The sequence below is a fragment of the Garra rufa genome, chromosome 6, assembly GCF_049309525.1.
Source record: "Garra rufa chromosome 6, GarRuf1.0, whole genome shotgun sequence".
NCBI lineage: Eukaryota > Metazoa > Chordata > Actinopteri > Cypriniformes > Cyprinidae > Garra > Garra rufa.
Window position 1 is genome coordinate 11435828 of NC_133366.1, and position 11801 is coordinate 11447628.

An 11801-nucleotide genomic window follows, 5' to 3' on the forward strand; every position below is an offset into this window, starting at 1 on the left:
TGTTATTAGTGTCATTTCATTTTTTTTTTTTTACATTTTTTTCAAATTCATATTAGTTTTTGTTAATTGAAATTAAGTTGAACTATTCCTTTTAACTATAAAAATATTAGATTAAAAATAAAATCTAATAAACCTAAACCTATTTCTAATGTTATTAGTGTCATTTCAAATTCATTTTTTTTTTCAAATTCATATTAAAACATTTTTGTTAATTGAAATTAAGTTGAACTATTCCTTTTAACTATAAAAATTTCAGATTAAAAATAAAATCTAATAAACCTAAACCTAAACATATTTCTAATGTTATTAGTGTAATTTCAAATTCATTTAATTTTTTTTTCAAATTCATAATAAAACCATTTTAGGTTGATTAAGTTAAGTTTAAGTTAACTGAAATTAAGTTTAACCATTTGTTTCAAATATAAAAATATTAGATTAAAAACCTAAACTTGTTATTATTGTTAATTCATATTTCACATTTTTTTCACGTTTTTAAATGAATAAATAAACCCTAAACAGTAATAATTAAAAAAACGAATGAAAGGAAAAACAACAGAAAAATACATCAAATTTAACTAAAGTTAAAATAATATTAAAAGTGATATATAATATATACATAATACTAAAATAATTTAATTGTATGTTTACAATTGGACATTGCATATATTATATTTAAAAATGATTCAATATTCAGTGCATTTCAAGCTACAAAAGTATTTAGTAAGTATTTAGAAAAAGCATTTAAATCGCCTTTCTAACATTTTGCAATCGACCACATTCACAACCAATGGATGATTTGGGGGGAAAAAAAGGCATTTATAAGCTTGACTGTGACTGATAAATATGCATAACATGTAACTAAGTAAAGCCTTGTGGACATGTTTTTGTTAAAACATACACAATATATGTACAGTAACATCATAAATTATTCATATCTTGGGAGAAAAGAAACAATTTGCATTAATGTAAAACTCTGTTCAGTCCTTGTTGAGCAGAATCAATGAAAACTCAGAGAGCGTACCACACAGAGTTCAAACAGAAGCACCCCGAGAGACCAAATGTCTGTTTTGGGCCCTGAAGGAAGCGGGGCCTCAATGATGGAGGGGTCGCTGGAACAGAAACAGCCTTGAGCAATAACCTCTGGAGGCAGGTAAGATGGATACCTACGGAAACACAGAGGAACAGAAGACACAGGTGTTGGAAAGGTCTTGCGGAGTGCAGATGTGTGATGACAGATAACAAAAAACATGTCCCACAAAACCCAAATCACAACCGGATATTATAAGACAGGGACTCTGAGAACATGAGGGCTCCTAGTTGTGCCACTCAGCTGTTATTAATGATACCGCATAAGGAAGCTGCTTTGATATCCAGGATCTGCTTTTGATCAACACAAAGATGGGCCAGAATGATGCACATCTAATGTTAGTTCATCTTTCTTTATTACCAGAGTACAGCGTGACCCATTGATCTTTTTTTTCTATGAAAGGCTGACGCTTCGGTTGCATCTTAAAAAGACGGCACACAAGATTTAAAGCTCACCCTGACTTTCTGCTCTGCTATAATGATGGCGAGATGTTATCTGGACCCTTATATAGACTCCAAAGCACGTGAGTTTCATTTTGAGGAATATGTTAGATCACGAAACAAATGGAAAACATTATGGCTGAATGACGTACCCAATAGGAAAGTCAACATCTGCTCCGTGGTCGGTCATATGATACAGGCCGAATTTGGCCAGCTTCACTTTACCCTGTTGATTTGTAAAAGAACATTTTATTGCAACAGCAAGCTGAAAGCACATCACCATACAATATTAATTCTGATATCATTCTAACAGTTTGATTGTGCTTAATGTTTTTAAATAAACCCAACAAACATTAACAGTGACGTACAGTTTGTCAGAATGATCAATTTATTTAGTACATAGCTCCTATGAATAATTTTATTAGTAAATGTTTGAGCAACAATTATAGTTTTGGATCTAAATAAAATCAAATAAAATAAAATAATTGAGGAATTGGAAAAATTACAAATAAAATAAAATAAAATAAAATAAAATAAAGAATTACATAAAATAAAATAAAATAAAATAAATTTAATTTAATTTAATTAAATAAGAGAACTGTCAACCCAGAACCATTGCAAGTTAAATAAAATAAATGAATACATACAATTAATAAAAATAATAATTAAATAAATAAAATAAAAAAATTAAAACAAAATTTAAGGAACTGGTTAACCCCAAATAAAATAAAATAAAATAAAATTAAATTAAATTAATTTAAACAATTAATTAAAATCCAATGAAATCAAATTTGAAGAATTTGTCAACCCCAAACAATAAGAAGTTAAATAAATCAATACAGTTAAAAATACCCTAAATAATAACAAGTAAAATAAAATTAAATTAAAGGAAATATTAAAATTAAATTAAAAAGTAAAATTAAATACAATACAGTTTGAGGAATTGGTCAATCCCAAATAATTACAAGTCAAATAAAATAAAATTTGAAGAATTTGTCAACCCCAAACAATTATTAAAGTTCAATTTTAAAAAAAATATATTAAATAAATTCAAATAAATTAAATTAAAAAATAAAAATAAAAATAACAAAACAAAAAGTAAAATAAAATAAAATTTGAGGAACAGGTCAACCCCAAAATAATTACAAGTAAAATAAAATATAATTAATTTAAATTTGAGGAATTTGTCAACCCCAAACAATTACAAGTTAAATAATAATAATAAAAAAATAATAAAATAAATTACATTTTAAAAAATAAAATAAAATAAAATGTAAAATAAATAGGTCAACCCCAAGTTAAATAAAATAGTATAAAATAAAATAAAAAAATAATATAAAATAAAATATATATATTTTTAAATGTTAAATAAAAAAATAAAAATTAAAAATAAAACAAGCTGGTCAACCCAAATACTTTTTTACATTATTCAGCTTCTCTGTGAGTTCTCAATATATGTCTGTGTTTCCACATACCTCACGATCCAGGAGAACATTGTTGGGAGACAAAGCGCGATGCACCATGCCATGTTTATTCATGAACTCCAAGCCCTCCAGCACTTCATAGGCAACCTGTAGCACCTTCTCTGGACTAAGAGAAACAACAACATCTTGAAATCTTGAAAAATTAAACTTATTAAATGATATTAAAACCATATATCCATGCTAAACAATTTATCACATCCCCTGAAATAAAAACCTGATCATGAAGGATCACAAAAAAAATACATTTTAACACTCCTAAAAATGATGTTGAAGTAAAAACACATGAAGTTAAAATCTAAAAATATTTAAATGAATATGGATGAGTCATAATCCAATGGTACACAGTAGGCAAAAACAATCAAAACAATTATGAAGTGCCATTAATTCATAATAAAATGTCTGATTTAGACAGTAGATGGCAGAACAACAACAGCATGAATATGCAATCTGAGCTGTTCAGTCACCGCTACAATCAATCAGTTACTGGGATTTTTACTCAAACAGATATTTCTGTGCTTAATAACATGATGATTGATGAAAATGAAAAAAAAAGAGCTGCATTGGTCTGCTTTTAATTGAAGACACAGAGGACAAACAGAGTGCATATACAAACACAAGCAGCTGGGTCACTCTGACCTCAAAAACAAATCCCCTATGGGTACAAAAAGTTTATGTCATTTAATAAACAAAAGTGGGATGGTTTCTTAGTGCTTTTTGAAGGAGGAAAAAAACCAATCAATGCTTTATTATGGAACAGAAATATTTTAAAAACAGTACATCATTGCCTTTTCTGACTAGGACCTTGTAGAAAAGTCTGGATGATGAAAAACATGATTCTTTTGGAAAAATCTGGGTGGTGAAAATATTACTAGACATGACTGGTCTGATAGGAAACTGTGACTCAATGCTTTATATATACTGTCTTAAAAAAATGGAAGCTTTACTGGTTTCAATAAGCTATTTTTGTCCCCTGTCTTGTTTTCAAGTCAATTTTAGTAATGTTCTGTCAGTAAAATACCATCTACAGCAAAAGTCTTTGATTGTGAACTGCTGTCACACTGGCCCAATTTACAACTGCTATTAACAATCATCATTTTCTTACACTCTGAACCCACTTGTGTCAATATTAATATGACATATTGCCCTAATGGCATGGTCCAAAGATAACACACAACGATCAAATGCTTTCAAAAAAGAAAAGCTTTCAAAAACTGGCCACATGAGGAATTTGACAATAGTGTCAATGGCTTCCACATGAGAAGATACAAACCACTAATGGATCTCAGAGCAACAACAAAAAAAGCTCTGCCACAAATATTAAGCAATGGGTCCGTTGACCTGATGATGTAGAACACATTAAAAATGATAAAGTCATGGAGAGTGTGAACTGTTCAAATACTTGTTTCAGCAATACTGCGACGGTCTTGGGATAACATTGTACCAAATTGTAATACCATGGTATATCACTATTGGAATCACTAGTTTCATGCCATTTTAATAAACAGACGCTTTTATTTGATGGTGTTGCTGTAAATTGACCAAAAACTGCAGTTGCAGCAATGTCAGGCATAAAGACCATATGCGAAGAGTTATATACAGTTAAAGTCAAGGGTTTACATACACTATGCAGAATCTGCTAAATGTTAATGATTTTACCAAAATAGGAAACATCATACAAAATGCATGTTATTTTTTATTTAGTACGGACCTGAATAAGATATTTCACATAAAAGACGTATACCTATACTGCCCTACAAAGGCAAAGTGCAGTAACTACGCCAACACTGAAACTGAGAAAAATGCCTTTAAAGTTTTTACACCATATATGGTATTAGTTTGGATTTTGTAGTCACTGCAATTTTGAGACTCTTGTTTCTCTGAAATGGGACAGAATTGAACCAGGAGACTTTGCTACAAGACATAACGGTTGTCACAAAGCCCATTTTAAGCCTTAACTCAATTTTGACCAAATGTGTAGTTACTGCTCTTTGCATTTGGAGGGCAGTATAGTCCACAAGAGAAAATAAAAGTTGAATTTATAAAAATGGCCCCATTCAAAAGTTTACATACACTTGATTCTTGATAGTGTTGTTACCTGAATGATCCACAGCTGTGTTTGTTTGTTTAGTGATAGTTGTTCATGAGTTCCTTGTTGGTCCTGAACAGTTAAACTGCTTGCTTTTCTTCAGAAAAATCTTTCAGGTCCCACTGATTCTTTGTTTTTTTTTTAGCATTTTTGTGTATTTGAACCATTTCCAACAATCTCAATTTTGAGATTCATCTTTTCACACTGAGGACAACTGAGGGACACATATGCAACTATTACAGAAGTTTTAAACACTCACTGATGCTCCAGAAGAAAAACAATGCATTAAGAGCCTGGGGTGTAAACTTTTAAACAGAATGAAGATGTGTACATTTTTCTTATTTTGCCTAAATATCATATTTTTTAATTTGTGACCCTGGACCACAAAACCAGTCTTAAGTTGCTGGGGTATATTTGTAGCAATAGCCAAAAATACATTGTATGGGTCAAAATTATAGATTTTTCTTTTATGCCAAAAATCATTAGGAAATTAAGTAAAGATCATGTTCCATGAAGATTTTTTGTAAAATTCCTACTGTAAATATATCAAAATGTAATTTTTGATTAGTAATATGCATTTTTAAGAATTTAATTTGGACAACTTTAAAGGTGATTTTCTCTTTTTTTTTTTTTTGCACCCTCAGATTCCAGATTTTCAAATAGATGTATCTCGGCCAAATATTGTCCTATCCTAACAAAGTTTTGTAAAATTTAACCTTATGACTGGTTTTGTGGTCCAGGGTCACATTTAGTACTGCCTTTCAGAAGCTACAGAAGATCCTTCCATGTTCCCCAGTAGACAAAATAAGTTAAATTTGCCCCGATCTTCAATTCAAAAAGTTTTCACCCTTTGGCTCTTAATGCTCCATTTTTTCTTCTGGAGCATCAGGAGCATTTGAACATGGTTGAAAAGGGTTATATTTAAAAATGCTGAAAAAACAAAGAATTTGTGGGACCTGAAAGATTTTTCTGAAGAACAGCAGGCAGTTTAACTGTTCAGGACAAACAAGGGACTCATGAACAACTATCACTAAACCAAAAAATCACAGCTGTGGATCATTCAGGTAACAACACAGTATTAAGAATCAAGTGATTGTACGTAAACTTTTGAACATAGTCATTTTTACATTATTATTTTCTCTTGTGGACTATATGTAAACAACGTCTTTTATGCGAAATATCTTATTCAAGTCAGTACTAATTAAAAAATAACATTCATTTTGTATGATCCCTCTTATTTTGGTCAAATAATTAACATTTTGCAGAATCTGCAAGGGGTATGTAAACTTTCAACTGTATGCATTACGTTCAGATCATCATTAAAATCATGTATGTGTTACCTGACTGGTTTCCCTTGCTTCAGAAGGTCCTTTAAGCTCTTCTCATAGTGCTCAGCTACAATAACCAGCCGTTCTGCAAAATGTCAAGAGGACAAATAAGAGTTCATGGGAGTCAAACACACAACCTCTGTTGTTTGAGCTACAGGAGCATTTTTGCACAGAAAAAAGTCCGAATAAAAGTCACAGTATCTTCAAAAAACACTATTGTTTTATAATTGCAACCACTCCAAAAATCACGTTCATACTATTCCCATTTGACATAGTGAAGAAAATAAATAAGAAGAGCGTCTTAAAAATTGGCTTTAATAAGCCAGTCAATATCCTCCGAAATGAATATTCCCCCTCCAGCGAGATGATGACCTGCATTTAAGGTCATTTCTCAAACATGAAAGAAAGTTATAACTCTAATAAATCCGCATAATGTCACAAGGACTTCAAACACATGTGTTTGCATACACATGCATTGATCTCAGAGGCTCTTCTCATAGGGGACGTGTGCATGATACAAAGCGCATTGTGCGTGATAAATACCGAGCTAAGAGTCATAAAGCAGCTAAAGATAAAAAGAACGATTCTCACAGGCAGAATGCGCACATGAATAATGGCATTAAACCACAAAGATAAAAATCGCTAAGATAAAAAACTCTGGAGAGCACCAGAAAACAGAACCAGATTTGGTGAGGTATTAAAAAGAAAAGGAAAAAGCACACATTTCAACTTAATGACTTTGCAAAAAAAGTGCTGTGACAACTGTGTCATCAATATAAAGGTGACGTGTGCATTTCTTTTGATTTTAAAGTCTCCGCTACAAGTTGTCCAATAAACAGCTATAACTATAAGAGACATTTCTTGATCTAGAAAGCTCTAATATGATCAGATGACTTTATTCACATAGTGCTTTAGATTGTTTCAAAGCAGCTTCAGTAATTAAGAGGAAAATAGCAATGTCATCAAGTTCATCAATAATGAAAAGACTTCAATTTCAGCACTACATATTAATATTCAAGTCAATTCAGTTCAGTGTTGATTCAAATCAGTTCAAACACTGTCTATATTGCAGAGTTCATCAATTATGAAACGTTACCAAGCAAACAAAACTATTTACAAGGTACAACATTGCTACAAGCACTTCTTAAAACAAAAAAAAAATGTAGTGACAAATTTACTAGATAGCCATTGTTTTTTTTAGATATTTATAGGAAATAAACTGTATTTACTGATGGGCAGTATTTCACCCTAATAGAGTTTCAGCTTTGGCTTGCTTTGTTGAAAAAACTTGAAATAAAGAGCAGGTCATATGAGTTTTCGAAAAAATATATTTTTTGCAGTTTGTAATGTAGCTATCTATCAATGTAAACCGTCCGCAAAGTTGTTCATCAAAAAAGTGCATGATAAATAAAGATATTATCTCTCTCTCAAAAAAAAAGTCGACTCCACAAGCGTCTCCGAACCACAACCTGTAAGTACAATTGATACGTTATGTGTACATTTTCAATTGAGCGCTCAAGTTTTCTGCAATAATATGTGATGCATACCTAGTGCAGCTTTAGGTTTCCAGGTAAAGCATGATATTACCGTCTTACTGAAATAATTCTGATAATTTGCTGTGAACCCACTACTTCCTAGAAATGTGTCGATTGATGTAGGCCAGGGGTGCCCCTTCGTTTCTGACACGCATTGTATATGGAAAGACCAATCACAACAGACTTGGCCAGCAGACCAATCAGAGTAGAGTAGGCTTATGGAAGGGAGGGGTTTACAGACCCTAAGCTCAGAACTGCTTCGAACGAATCGTTTTGAAGTCATTGCAAAAATGATTCTAATATTAAATTTATATTCTGAGAAAATTAAAATGTTGTCTGAGATGCATTTATACCTGTTTTAAGAGACTCCAGCACAATATTAAAGGGGTAGTTCACTCAAAAATTAAAATTTGATGTTATATCTGCTTAGACCCAGACAAAACCAAATTAATCCCCTGCGGCTTGTGACGATACATTGAGGTCTTAATCAGTCTGTGCAAGAAGCTGAACAGTATTTATATCATATTTTTTTTACCTCTGATCCACCGCAATGTCCAACTGTCCTGAGCAACAGCCGGCTAAACTAAACTAAAAAGATTATGTTTGCTTGCGCAAACTCATCCAGGAGTGTTGACTTTTCATCGACCAATGTTTATGGTAGCTTGCTCTTCGCCACGCGCCGGCTGTTGTGAACGTGCTCAGGACAGTTGGACATTGCGATGTATCAGAGGTAAAAAAATATATACAAATACTGTTCAGTTTCTTGCACAGACCAATTGTTTTGTTAAGACCTCAATGTATTGTCATAAGCTGTGGGGTTTAATTTGGCTTTGTCTGTGTATGTTTTTTTGACTCTCAAAGCCGTGGGTCCCATTGACTGCCATTAAATGACTGACAGACTGATTTTGTGTTCTACTGAAGAAACAAAGTCATCTACATCTTGGATGCCCTGGGGGTAAGCAGATAAACATAAATTTTCATTTATGGGTGAACTATCCCTTTAAGACATTTTAAAATACCATATGGCCTGCTCTTTAAGGAATACATTTTGCAACATAGACAATGTTATTAAACCAAATTGAATCAACGCTGAACTGACTCAAGTTGAATATCAACACTGCTGTCTTCAGTAGAGCGGCTTATAGCCAAACTAAGCTTGTTTCATAATGAATGACATTTACTTAACTGAACCAACCCTGAACTGACGTAAGTGCAAACCCATCTGTATAGAGGTTTATTTTTCAGTGTGAGTAGTTACCAGGATGTGCCACCATGTTGGAGATACTCATATGTTAACAACAGCATTGACTGCATGGTTAATGTACTACTGAATACATTTTTCTGCTGTCTAAACCAGAGGTTCTCAACTCTGGCCCTCGAGGTCCACTTTCCTGCAGAGTTTACCTCCAACCTTGATCAAACTCACCTGCCTGTAACTTTCTAGTAATGATGAAGAGCTTGATTAGCTTGTTCATGAGTGTTTGATTAGGGTTGGAGCTAAACTCTGCAGGAAAATGGACCTCGAGGGCCAGAGTTGAGAACTCCTGGTCTAAACCATGGGACAAAAATGTGGTAGCTGCTAAATCATATAGAGAAGGACGTAGTAAGCAGGAAAGGGCACAATATTTTGAAATACAAAAGTTAATAGGTGGTTAAGATACGCAAGCAGTATTGATTAAGATATTAGCCAAATATTTCACCTACCTAAACCGGAAATGATCAGAACAAACACGGTTTGCCCTGGAAATCCTGGTTCAGTTTGGCCAACCACAAACTCCTTTTGTTTTGTTTTGTTTTTCTCGGTCCGACTAAATATTACAGCCCAAAACATGGCAATAATTGACTATTTTCAAAAGCAATAATCAGCAAAACTTGTGAGTTCTGTTAGTTTCGGTGGCATTGTTTACATTCTGCGCCGTCAATATGGCCAAGTGATAATAAATAAAGCAAGAAAGCCATCATACCATGCTTCCCTCTGGTGATGTCCACATATTGGCACAGTCTGGGATGGGTGATGGTCTTGAGGATCTGAAAGCGTCCTAGGATCTTGATGGAGTTGGGGGTGAGAGGAAGACCATTGCTGCCACACACGTCATGAGGAAGAGGAGAGGCAAAGAAGGTGGAGGCCCCCAGCTCCGCATCTCTAAGGGGCTGCATGACTCACCTGATGCTCAACAAACACACTGACATGGGGAAGACATAGCATACAGAAATTGTTATAAATTACTTCTGTTCATTACTAGCCATTAAATATAGTTAGTGTAACAACAGTAAAATTGTGGTAAATTCTCAGGAGTGTCATGTGTGTTAATAAATATAAAACAGGAGATCCTAGATTAATCATAACACTAAAAAATGTGTATTTTATCTTACAGCATAACTCCATATTTCGTATTGACGGTTACAATATTTCATTCAAATATACTGTAACGTTCGTGATTGCTGACGCTCGTGCTTGACAAACGGAAGATAAAATCAGTGGCATACCTGTTTGTCTGAAATGAAAGACTGCTCCATTTGATTCAAGTGTTCATTTATAATATTCTGATATTTATTTGTAATTTTGAGAGATCAGTTTAGTCTTCCGGCGACTGTACACATCTGAACGCGGGCTGGCGTGTTTATCCCGCGCCGGCGAACAGCTGAACGACGCGTGACCGTGGCGTCATCATCCCACGACGCCGGAAAGAGCCGAGTGTGCAGCGTGTGGCTTTTAAAGCAAAGAAACATACGGTTGCAGTTTTATGTGAGTAGTTTAGCCCGCATTGATGTTTTAGTTTATGAGTATTGTTTATTTGTATATGTAACGTGTAAGGAATGTAGTTACAGTCGAGCTGGATGACAGATGTGCTGTGAAAACCGACTGTGAAGTGAAGGTCAGCAGTGTATCTATATTTAAAGACATTAATACTTTCATCATGAGTCATGATATTCCTTCTGTATGAATATCCCTACTAAAAAAAACATCCTATAGCACATTATAGTTACATTTCCATCCTTGCGTTGACATTAGCTTTAAAAGTTTAAAAAAAGTGACAACAGTTATAATTGTTATTTCTCCCTTAATTGTTATTTTAACGTTTATTGCAATTTACTAAGAAATTAATATTTCTTTAATGGATTGCTTTCTGTCTTTCTTTTACTTTCACTTGCTATATATGGTCTGTCAAACAGGTTCATTCACTTGTTCTGAACAAGTCAACATCTAAAATGCCACCATGCACGAATCACTGAAATTAATATTATTCATATCATATTGCATAGTTATACTGTGTTTGCTGTGAAAAGCCTTCATCTTGTTTAATTTGAGCAAAACACAACCTACTTTGAAAAATCATAAGCATGTTGTAAATGTTAATAAGTGTCATAAATGTGCGGATAATCAGATCCCCAGAATTGTCACCTTAAAATTGGCATAGTTTGTTGTACAGATCTTAACCTTAGTAAATAAATAATTGGTAACACTTTACTGTAAGATGTCATTTGTACATGAATGAATAACGAACAATACATTGACTACACTATTTATTAATCTTTGTTAATGTTAGTTAATAAAAATAGTCATTCATTGTTTGTTTGTGTTAGTACACAGTGCATTAACTAATGATGACAAGCACAACTTGTGATTTTAATAATGCATTAGTAAATGCTAGAAAATATTAACTACGATTAATAAATGCTGTAGAAGTATTGTTCATTCTTAGTTCATGTTAACTACTGAATACTGAATTATATATAATTAATAATAATACATCATAAATTATTATGATAATATATATATATATATATATATATATATATATATACAGTAGTCAACATTCGAAGTGGATCAAAACCTTTC

At 32.8% G+C, this 11801-nt stretch overlaps 2 protein-coding genes across 4 annotated transcripts in view; one reads left to right on the forward strand and one right to left on the reverse strand.

Moving 5' to 3' along the window:
• Positions 1 to 10592, reverse strand: part of tbck (TBC1 domain containing kinase) — a 70683-nt gene extending 60091 nt beyond the window's left edge. Inside the window, exons 1-6 of the mRNA XM_073842291.1 lie at positions 10448 to 10592; positions 9925 to 10143; positions 6438 to 6510; positions 3003 to 3117; positions 1680 to 1753; positions 1022 to 1163 (exon numbers count right to left, since the gene is read on the reverse strand). Coding sequence (XP_073698392.1) covers positions 1022 to 1163; positions 1680 to 1753; positions 3003 to 3117; positions 6438 to 6510; positions 9925 to 10117 — 597 coding nt within the window. The 5' untranslated portion in view covers positions 10118 to 10143; positions 10448 to 10592. The remainder of the gene's footprint in view (positions 1 to 1021; positions 1164 to 1679; positions 1754 to 3002; positions 3118 to 6437; positions 6511 to 9924; positions 10144 to 10447) is intronic.
• Positions 10593 to 10600: 8 nt separating this feature from the next.
• Positions 10601 to 11801, forward strand: part of aimp1a (aminoacyl tRNA synthetase complex interacting multifunctional protein 1a) — a 14551-nt gene continuing 13350 nt past the window's right edge. The window contains exons 1-2 of one of the 3 annotated variants that reach the window (XM_073842294.1): positions 10625 to 10706; positions 10784 to 10836. Coding sequence is in view for 1 of the 3 variants with exons in the window: in XM_073842292.1 (XP_073698393.1) it covers positions 10705 to 10706 (2 nt within the window). In the remaining 2 variants the exon portion in view is untranslated. Of the gene's footprint in view, positions 10837 to 11801 lie in introns of all 3 variants that reach the window. The other 2 variants (XM_073842292.1, XM_073842293.1) reach the window with 2 other exon arrangements.